The 11,538-nt window shown below is 35.5% G+C and overlaps 1 protein-coding gene across 1 annotated transcript in view; it reads right to left on the bottom strand.

The window, feature by feature from the left end:
• The window catches only part of LOC113269470 (ferritin light chain 1-like), a 54,742-nt gene extending 47,029 nt beyond the window's left edge, over positions 1–7,713 (bottom strand). Inside the window, 2 exon segments of the mRNA XM_044390884.3 lie at positions 7,268–7,364; positions 7,366–7,713. Coding sequence (XP_044246819.3) covers positions 7,268–7,364; positions 7,366–7,713 — 445 coding nt within the window.
• Between the last annotated feature and the right edge of the window lie 3,825 nt (positions 7,714–11,538).

An 11,538-nucleotide genomic window follows, 5' to 3' on the forward strand; every position in this document is an offset into this window, starting at 1 on the left:
ATGAATGAATGAGATTCATGCTGATTAGTGTTATTATTGAATGCCAGAGGAGTAGAGACTCCCTACCATAGTTTTTCTGAATCTCAGCATTTTTTTTTTTTGCTGGACCTCACCAGTCATAGTGTCTTTATGGTGTAGCCATTAAAGTTGTAATTGGGTTTTCTGTCTTAGCGACATGATGACACATCACAGCAGCTGCTTGGACTTAAGAGAATTCAGTTTTGATAGGTTGTCTAATGCTGTTGAGTGTGCTTTCAGTATTCTAATTTGTTTTGGGTTTAAGAATTCCTTTGAGAATTTATTCCACTTCCCTAGAATGCTGACTCTTAGATTCTCCCATGCAGCTTGACTCTTTTCTCAGTGATGCTTATCTCAACTTACACAGACACCTTCATTTTTTTTCCTTCTTTTTTCTCCTGCTGTCGCTGTCAGAGAGGATTTATTACACTTCAGTCTGGTTTTTCATACCCTGTCACAGATATTTGGATATAATTGTCTAATGGTTCATGCATAAGTTTTCCATTTAGAACCTGAGGTTTGACCCTCATCAGTCTACCCTCTTTATATGCACTGTGCAACCCTATGATTGAAGAATAAATTGTGTGGAAAGTTGGTAGTGCTTATGACCCATGAAGTACAATTTACTGTGGTGATTAGATGATAACTGTTGACTTTAAATGAATATATTCAACTTAGGGTTTTTTCATGAGAACGAAACACATTTGGATCATTTAGATCAATATTGTAGTAGCACTTCTTTAAATCACATCTTCAGATCCATCTCCTTCATGAGGCTTTCTCTGACTCACTGCATTTAATTTTCAATCTGTTGATACAATTCTGGACTCAATCTTTTCCTTTGACTCCTCCTTGTAGTTATCCTAATTTATAGATTTAGTTTTGTGGGATGGTGACGGGCATGGGCTGTGGATTCAGATAAATTGTGTTTGAACCCATTATTGTCAGTGATTAGTTCTGTAATCTTGAACAAGCTATTTAACTTCTTTGTCTCAGTTTCCTTCTCTGTAAAATGAAAATAATAATACTTTTTACCTTATTGAGTTGCTATGGAGTAGTAACATAGCATGTATGAAATACTTAGTGTTTGGCAGATGTTAAGAATTCAGTGCATATTAATTGTTCTAAAATACACACAAAATGTACGTGTGTGTGTGGTGAGTAGAAGTGATCTGTATGCTCTCCTCCATTCTCCATATAAACTTTAATTTCCTGCATGTTTTAGTTGTTTTTTGGTCTCTGTTATTAGGTAGAATTGTTATTAAAAAAATAATTCACAGAGGAGAAAATCTTATACATATGGACTTCTTGGCCATGCTGTATATTTTTGCATATTAGTTGCTTATTTCTACGAGACCGTGTCTCTTCTTTATATGAGTTAGACTCATTGAGCCACAGAATGTTCGGGTGTTCTATTCAAATCACTCATTTTACAAAGGGAAAAGTTAAAATCCAGCATGCAAGTGGCAGACCTGGGAATGAGCACAAGTTTCATGATGCTTGGGAGTGTCAAACCATGCTACACTATCTTGCTGGCATGCAGAATTCTCAGTGACTGATCAAATGAAATGTCGTTCAGCAACTTAAAAAACAATCCATTATAATAGTTATTCTTTTCCCTCTTCTAGCACTCTTTTCCATCTAGGGGAAAATACATAATTTCTATGTAATTTCAAAGGACTTTCTAGAGTCCTCTGATTATTGGAGGATTTCTTTATAGTCTCAATATGGTTAATTTGGGTGTAGAACCTATATAATAACAATTGTTTTCCTTTTCATGGCCTCTTAGACATGCCTCAGTTGCTGTATGATGCTCTCAGAATGTATAAAGTGACCACTGAAAATATTTTGGGGGTGAAGAGTTAGCATGTTTTATTGAAAAGAGCAACTAGATATAGACTGTAAATGCCAACATTCAAATTTAGTAATGTCTGCATGAAATGACATGTGCCAGTACTAATGCTATTTCTTGTGAATCTCTTTTCCTTTCACGATATAACTTTTCTTGGTTCTCCTTTATTTATTTATATTTATTCATTTTTAAATTTTTTTATTGTGTTCAGTTATCCAACATATAGTACATCATTAGTTTTTGATGTAGTGTCCAACGATTCACTAGTTGCGTATAACACGCAGTGGTCATCACAACACTTGCCCTCCTTAATACCCATCACCCAGTTACCCCACCCCTACCCCCCTCCCTTCTGTAACCCTCAGTTTGTTTCGCAGAGTCCAGAGTCTCTTTAAATAGGTGCCATCCTTTGCTCTCCTTTCAGCCTGTGAAGTTTTGTATTATAGTACCTGTACAACAGTTTTGCAAGAATCTATTTGTTTATGAAACTCATCAGCAATCCTTGTGCAGAAACTCTATCATGTTCACTTTAAATCTCTACTCCCTGGCACATGATTGGTCCATAGCAGGTGATCAATAGTAGTAGAATAATGGGAATAGTTGGACAATTTGGAATGAATATGTTCTTATTTATTTTTGGTCTCCTTTGATGGCTATACTTTTTGAAATTCACTCAGTGATAGTGTTTCCAGGTCCCACATCTTTGGTCTTCTCACTTCACTTCTGTGCACTCTCCCTGAGTCATCTAATTGTTTCCTATTTTAAGTACATATATGCCAATGACTCCCATATATTTACCTCTAATACTGATCTCTCTTCTGAGCTCAAGCTTGTATTTCTATCTTTTAGGTATCTTCACCTAGATCCTACCCTTGTCTTTAATCTAGGGTGGGTTAGGGTCTCCAGAGCTTTTCCTTTCATAAAACCATTCAAGCTACACTTCCATTTGTTTCTCCTCTGTACAGATCCATAAGTATCTCAGTGTACAAGTTAGAGGCTTGGAGTTTATGTGGTTCTTTTCTCCCCTCTGTATCCTATAAATCATCAGATCCTGTTACTTCTACCTTAGAAACATCTCTTGCATTTACCCCTGGCTATCTTTATGGCCAGTGTCTTATTTCAGGCCTCCATGTTCTTTTGCTTGGTATATTATTACAATGGCTTACCACATTTGTCTTTTTGCCACCAGCTCCTTCCCACTGCAGTCTTTTTCCACATGTCTACCTGAGGCATCTTTTCCCCCAAATAAGTAGATTCATGCCATGATCTTGCTTTCCTCTATAGGTTTTCACTCTCTGCTTTCATAATCTAATCCTAATATATTTCTCCAGTTGCATTTCCCATATACCCCCAACAGAAACTCTGGACTCTAGTTACACTCAAATTCAGTTTTTCTCCAAAGCTAGGTCCTTTTATGTTCTGTGCCTCTATCCATGCCCTCCCATTTGCTTGGTATGCCCTTCTCAGTTTTTTGTACGCAGCTTAAATGTTACCTCTTCTGTGAGCCTTTCCTAAATAATCTAATGCTTTGTTCTTTATTAACACCTTTTCCATTTATGTTTATGAATCTGTATCACAATAGATTGTCAGAATAGGGAACTTGTCTTATTCTAGTCTTGAATGCTTGGACATTAGTCTGTGATTCACTGCTTAATAAATGTCTGCTGAATTAATAAAATAATGACTGAAAGCTCAGTTATATTTTCTCAACTTTTTGAGAATTTAGCAATTAGTTTAACCATCTTTCGTGCTAAACCAGAGATGGTCACACATTTCAGTGTGTTTTGGCAGGGTCAGGGCCTGACATCTGCTATGGGTGGCACAGACATCAGTGTTGTCTTTTGCTGTCACTCACCTGCTGTGTGTTGCTTTAGCTCCCGGAGCTTCCCTCTTTTTATCTGAAATTGGCTATTGCCATGCTCACTGGTTCGTAAAAAATTTTAGATGGACTAATGCTTTTTAATCTATTGTTTTCATTTGTTTTTAAACTATTTTCAGGTATACAAGTCCTATAGTTTTATGAACTTTTAAGCAACAGATAAAAAGAAATCAAAAGTAGGGCAAATAATCTATCTTATATAGATGTATTGAATTCTTTCTAGACTTTCCATTTTTAAGATCATTAGATTTTTTTACCCATTATTCTAGATCTATTGAACTCAGAGTAACATGGCCCCCTTTAAACATTACTGACTTGACAGAAAGTAAGAGGATGCCCTTCGCACATGTTAGCCAGAAATTAGCCAGTATTCATGATTCACTATTGAGGTCATAAACAAAATACTTGGCTTTCTGACAGCTACATTAGTTGCTTTGTTCACCATCCACAGCTGCCAGACGTAGAATGGTTACTTGGCAGCTGGCAAAGCTTGGATTCATATAGTGGGCCTTCCTTAAACCTTAGTTTTGAAAATGTTATGCATTGAGTGTAATTACATTGAGAGCTCACTAGTAGTACTTGTATTTAAATGGGAAAACTAAACCTAACACTTTCTGATTTTTCAGAAAAATTGACAACTCCTCCTAGTCCAAAGTATCACCCAATTTTCAGGCTAGTTAATTCTGAGGAAAATGGACTAAATACCATCTTATATTTTCTTTACCAGAACAACTACTAGAAACTAAAATAATTAGTAAAATGTTATGAAAAAGATTGTGGAATAAACTTTGCAATAGTTGATATATACTGGAATGTTTTTCACAAAGATAAAATATATTTCACGAAGACAGAATTCTCTTCATTCTAACTTTTAGTTTTTTTGTTAGTTTTTAGTTGCCTTTCTGTTTTCTTCCTTGCTTTCTGTTTCTCTTCTTTCCTCCTATTCTAGTTCTTCCCTCTTTCTTTTGCATATATATTTAGTAAACATTTTCTTTATACTAAGCATGGTGTTGGACTCTGTAACAGTTACAAGGGCAAACAAAAAGATAAGCTTCCTCCTTTCAAGTGGTGTAATAACTTAATGAAGAAAAAAAAAGATGTGTATACAAATCATTCAGAGGAGTGAACACAGTGGGGACCAATGCATCAAGGAGACTTTTAAATGTGAGTTGAGTTTAAAACTCCCCTAACATCAATATTTCAAACTAGAACAATTGTATGGAAGGGCTGATTCAACTTAATTTAATTATTTAAAAAATTTTTTTAGATGAAGGTAAGCTCATTTTATTTCAATAGAGGATATTACTTTCTGAAAAATTAAGTCTCTGTAACAATGGGTAAGTAACATAATGAAGAAGATGGAAGTATGAAAATGGAATTTGAAATTTGAGGTCAGAGATTTTGTAGAATCTATTTCTACTATGGCTTGCAATTTGAATTAAATGACCCTTAAGTATTCTTATGTTATTCTTACTCTGTGAGTTGTAACTCAGAAAAGTTAAAACATAGGTGGTTATAATATTTGTTAATGCTAAGTCATATACATAAACTACAGAGCAATTGATACTAGAATTCTCTACATTGTTATCCAAAGTTTCATGAACTTGTGTATTTTCCAGATATTGACAGATTTATCATCTATCTATCTATCTATCTATCTATCTATCTATCTATCATCTATCTATCTATCTATCTATCTATCTATCTATCTATCATCTATCTATCTATCATCTATCTATATCTATCTATCTATCTAGCTAGCTAGCTAGCTATCATCTATCTATCTATCTTTATATCTATCTGGAAATACTGAGTTCTGGGAGAGATAATGGGGCTGCTTTTAGACCCTACAGCATAATCTGTGTTAATAACCATCATAGTAGAATCTATTTATCATGTACCTACTATATTTCTAGAAAAAGTGCTTCATAAATATTATTTAATCTTTACGATGTCCCTATGAATTCATTCTATTTTATAGTTGAATAAAGAGCAATGAAGAAAAAAAAATATCAGGAACAGCACATAAGTCAATATGATGAGATAGGAGTGTTGTCTCTGGAACTAAGGTGACCACATTCGAATCCTAGTTTTGTCACTTACTAGTTGTGGGGTTTGATCAAGCTACTTTATCTCTCTAAACGTCAGTTCCTCATCTTTATTTTATTTATTTATTTTTTTAAAAGATTTTTTAATTTATTTATTTGACAGAGATAGAGACAGCCAGCGAGAGAGGGAACACAAGCAGGGGGAGTGGGAGAGGAAGAAGCAGGCTCATAGCAGAGGAGCCTGATGTGGGGCTCGATCCCGTAACGCTGGGATCACGCCCTGAGCCGAAGGCAGGCGCCTAACCTCTGTGCCACCCAGGCGCCCCAGGTCCTCATCTTTAAAGTAGAATCAATAATAATACCTACATATAGAGTTATTTTGAAGGTTAAATGAGTTAACCTATTCAATTGGTTAGAATAACCAGTGATATGTAAGTGTTATTACAAGCCTGAAATCACACAGCTAGAAAATGATAGAACAGATTTTCTAGATTCCAAAGCCTGTGCTTCATTCACAATTCCATGTTGCTTCCAAGACATATCCAAGTCTTACGGATCACAGAATTTAAAAAATGAATTTGTCAATAATCAACTAAATTTCTGTTTGTTCCTCAAAGGAAACATATACACAAAGGATTCTTAATTCAAAGGCTATTTTGCCTTGGAAGTGAACTCTGGCATCTCAGAACCTATTAGTACTAAACAGTGGTGTACATGTCACTTTTCAGGGACTGTGGGGTGAAATAAAGAGGAACTTGGAGGTAAATTAACTTGGGTCTCCTCTCCAACAGGGATTTGAAAATTTGCTAGTTCTTAGGATCATCCTGAGGAGGAGTTCTCCTCTCTCTCCCCAGTTGTTCAGAGCACCTGTTGTTTCTGTGGCTTTCTTTTTTTTCTGGCCTCCTTCAAAAATCCCTTTTGGCCTTAGTGGCAGTAGTGGTGGGGATAGCTTTGTAAAATCACCAGTTTCACGGCCTTAGCACAGCTTATCTAAGTGGGATTATAGGATTGAAGATATGAAGAGTGTACTAATGTGAGCAGGTCAAAATACTATTATTATTTGTTTTCATCATGGTTGAATCTTACGTGAGAGATATAGACCAGTTCTGGATTTCTCATGTTCATCATTAGGTTGGAAGTTTCCTACTTATAGGTTTGCTCTAAAAAATTCATTGGTGTTTTTCATTCTGATTCTCTTTTCTATTTACTCATTTTTATACAGAACTTTATAAAATGGGAGGAACTGTCAAAATTTTTCAAATTTTTATTCATACCAGCAATGTATTCCAGTTTTTCCAGATCCTAATTGACACTTGTTATTGTCTGTCTCTTATTGTAGGATTTGGATCCATTTTGACCACAACCTTTTTCTGGTGGGAAGTGTATCCCCTTGTAGGTTTTTGTTTGTTTGTTTGTTTGCTATGAAAAGTTTTATTGTTTCCATTTGGTCCATAGCTTGGGAGAGGGCACCAGGGTGGTTAAAAAGCTGCCTGGTGCCTGCCTTCACCTCCTTACCTAGGAAGAGGTTCTCCAGGAAGTTATAGAGGTGGGGATCTGCATGTGCAGAAACCCCAGGCATGCAGATCCAAAGTCTGGTTCAGGTTCTTCTCCAGGACCAGTGTGGCTTTCATGGCATTCAGGGTTTTACTCCACTCATCTTGGGGTGGCTTCTGCACATCCTGGAAGAGGGTGTGGCCACTGCACTGGTTTTGCATTTTCAAGAGACACTCAGCACCCTTGGGCTTCTCATCCGCCAACTCAAAGAATTGGCCCATGTTCTCCAGAGCCACATCACTGTGGTCAAAATAGAAGCCCAGAGAGAGGTAGGTATAGGAGGCCTGCAGATGCATGTTGACCAGGCAGTTGATGGAGGCCTCCACCTTGGTGGAATAATTCTGATGAATCTGGAAGTTCATGGTCGATTAGTAATAAGGAGCTAAGCTCAAAATAAGGTGTTCACTGGTCCTGGAGGCTGAGAAGATGGCTCTGAAGGTTATGACTAGAGAAAAGGCTGGAGGGTGGTTAGAGGCTGGTAGAAGGGGCGTCTCTGGGTCTGTTCCATCCAAACACTGTTGAAGCAAGAGACAGATCTGCAGGACTGCTGGGTACACTGCCTCATTGTGGTTTTGATTTGTATTTCCCTAATGACTAATGATGTTGGACATCTTTTTGTGTGCTTATTGGCCAATTGTATGTCTTCTTTGGAGAAATGTTTGTTTAAATCTTTGTCTATTTTTAAATTAGGTTGTTTGTCTTTCTGTTGTTGATAGTTCTTTATATATTGTAGATAATAGACCCTTATCACATTCATTGTAAATATTCCATCTGTGGGTTGTTATTTGGCTTTATTGATAGTTTCATTTGAGGCATGGATTTTTATTTATTTTTTTCCACTTTGGTTGCTTGTGCTTTTGATGTCATATGTAAGAATCCATTGCCTAACCCAAGGTCATGGAGGTTTTGTACCTATTTTCTCCTATGAGTTTTAGTTTCGTTCTTACATGTAGGACTTTGATCCATTTTGAGTTAATTTTTGAGTTAATATATGGTGTGAGGTATGGATCCAAATCCATTCATTTGCATGTAAATAATTAGTTGTCCCAAAACCATTTGCTGAAAAGACTATTCCTTCCCTTGTTGAATTGTGTTGGCACCATTGTTAAAAATCAATTAACTATAGATGTGACTGTTTATTTCTGGACTCTTAATTCCATTCCACCCATCTATATCCTATCATTATGCCAGTACCACACTGTCTTGATTACTGTAATAAGTTTTGAAATCAGAAAGTATAAATTATTCAATGTTTGTTTCTCTTTTCAAAGATTGTTTTGGCTATTCTGTGTCACTTGCATTTCCATATAAATTTTAGGATCAGCTTGTCAATATCTGCAAAGAAAGCAAAAACAGTTGGGTTTTTTTATAAAGGTTATGTTGAATCTATAAATTATATGATCAGCTTGCCATCTTAACAATACTGTCTTCCAATTCATGAATATGGGCTATATGAATATGGCCGTAGGCTTTTTAGTTTTTAGTGTACAAGCCTTGCACTACTTTTGTTAAGTTTATTCCCAAGAATTAAAAAGACACTCTATAGAAATAGAATTGTCTTTAAAATTTTATTTTAAAGGGAGAATTTGAGGGCAGTAACATTATTGGATACCACTGGAAGAACCACTACACTTATTGTAAATTTTGTTTACAAGAGACCGTGTCTTATCATTTTTTGTATCTCTAAAATCTAGCATAGTGCCTGGCACATGGTAGGCTCACTAAATTTGTGTTAAGTGAATATTAGTTGTTGGAAATATTTATATGAGGATTTTTTTTATGTGTGTAAAACTTCAGGGGCAATATTTTGTGAAAAATTAAATGTAGTACTTTTATGTTTTGATGATATAGGTAGTAGGAAATAATGTTTACCTTCTTTTATGTAATTATTCTACAAATGTAATTTGTAAGTGATAAGGCTAATAAGCAGAAAACTTGACATTTTGTGACATATAAAAAAGAAGAAAGAGCTAGCTAGTGATTTTTTGTAATTAAAATTATTTTCTCTGAGTAAAATCTGTGGCCATGGATTTTTAGCATCTTAGGGAGTTAGGTGAAAATAACTTTTTCATGTCCTACATGATATTGCAGAGAAAAACAGCAGCCAGGGGGTATCTTTGGGAAGTCTATAATATCATTGCCAACCACTGGCTCTAGGCTTTTAAGTTGTAGGGAAGCCTGAATTAGATAGTATTTATTTACTTCCTGGAAGTAGCATACTGATTGTATCATTTGCCTTTATAACATTAATGTTTCATCTTCAGTGGCACTCAAATGGCTTTGACATTTGTGTTATATCCCAGAGTGCACATCTTCCAGCTCAAAGAAGAGAATTGTGTTGGGTAGTCTTAATATATTCAATGGAGCAATGGATGTGAAGGCAAATTATGTAGTTAAACTCACAAATTAAGCCAGTCTTTTTTGAGGAACATGTATAGGGAGATAGACCTAGAGGATAATTTTTTTAATGTTTTTTTATTATATTATGTTAGTCACCATACAGTACATCCCTGGTTTTTGATGTAAAGTTCGATGATTCATTAGTTGCGTATAACACCCAGTGCACCATGCAATACGTGCCCTCCCCATCATCCATCACCAGCCTATCCCATTCCCCCACTCCCTCCCCTCTGAAGCCTTCAGTTTGTTTCTCAGAGTCCATAGCCTCTCATGCTTCATTCTAGAGGATAATTTTTAAAACAGTTTTCTTCTTGGTAATTTCATTATTACATACAATATAATTTTGAAAAGATATTCTTTTTTTAATTTAAATTCAATTAGCCCACATATAGTACATCATTAGTTTCAGATGTAGTGTTCAATAATTCTTTAAACTTAAAGACAGGATTAAAAGTCAGCTGTTGAGAAGGAGTGTCTGTGGTCATCTGTTTGGTGAGATAGTATGAGCAAGAGACAGAGCTGAGGATTCTACCAACTAGTAGCAGACATTTGTGTTTAGAAGTAGAAGTTCACGCTGCTCTTCTAAACATTTTCATGGAGTCCAAGGAAGTTCTTGTTCACTGTAAGTTAATTTGCTTTCCTCTTGACCTACTTATGGTGAATGAAACATGACTGGTGACCTGAAATATTTCCTTATGATTTGTTCATAAATACTCAATTCTAAGAGCTCTGATATATTGTTTACTTTGCTTTGCTTGTTCTCTTTACTACTAAAGCCATTTCTACATTTATGATTATAAAACCAGGGATTCGTGTGCTGACAAAGGGCTGCCAAATTGTCTAGTTACTTGGAACTTTACTTTAAAGTTGTGTGTGTATTTCTCCTGTCAGAATGCCTATATTGTAATTTGACTAGTAAGTGCATGGAGAGATGTATTCAAACCCTTATGTTTGTAACTTTGTAAGTGCTGAAAATAAACTTGTAATTTGGTTTGCCATTTTGGTGTAGTTAAATGCTAGACTGAAAAATATCTTAATGGAATATATTAAATATTGATCTGCCTACTTAGGAACTGGAAGAAAATATTGTCTCTTTGTTCCCTAAGTGGTGTTTCCTATGTGATTTAAAGTGAAATAGCTACAAACATTAGTTTTCCTTGTACCAAAATGGCTTAGTTCATTTATTCCTTCTAGTACGTATGTAGTGATTTTTAATATAGCTAAGGATAGTGATAAATTTAATGGACTATTAATCATTAATTAGTGACTGGTCATTAAATAAAATGTTGTATACCAAGCATTTTGTATGTTTTGTCTCATTAAGTAACTTTAGGAGTTAAGTATGATCATTTTCATTTTATGTACGAAGGAATTGAAGATCAGAGCAGTTATAGTCTCCAAGCTTTTACATGCTAGAGGTAGGATTTATATCTCTCTATATTTATATCTATATGTGTGCTTGTCAACCTGACCCCAAAGCTGATGCTGTTAATCATTACTAGACTTCATTCCATAAATAATCACACAGCACACAGTAGTATTGCCAGTTCATATCAACCAGAGGAATGGAAACATATTCAAGATGTGGAAATTGTTTCTTCAATTTCTGTCTAAATTGTTTAGAATTGTCACTGAGCTCGTCTCAGAGGAAGTGAGGAAAAGACAACATTTTCCAGCAAGTTTCTATATATCATGTTGATTCTGCTGTCTTTTATAGCGGCTCGACAGTGACATCATGTATTAATCTGCATTCCAGAAAAATATGCCCCATGGAGAGAATGTGTGGG

The sequence above is a fragment of the Ursus arctos genome, unplaced genomic scaffold, assembly GCF_023065955.2.
Source record: "Ursus arctos isolate Adak ecotype North America unplaced genomic scaffold, UrsArc2.0 scaffold_22, whole genome shotgun sequence".
NCBI classification, from domain to species: domain Eukaryota; kingdom Metazoa; phylum Chordata; class Mammalia; order Carnivora; family Ursidae; genus Ursus; species Ursus arctos.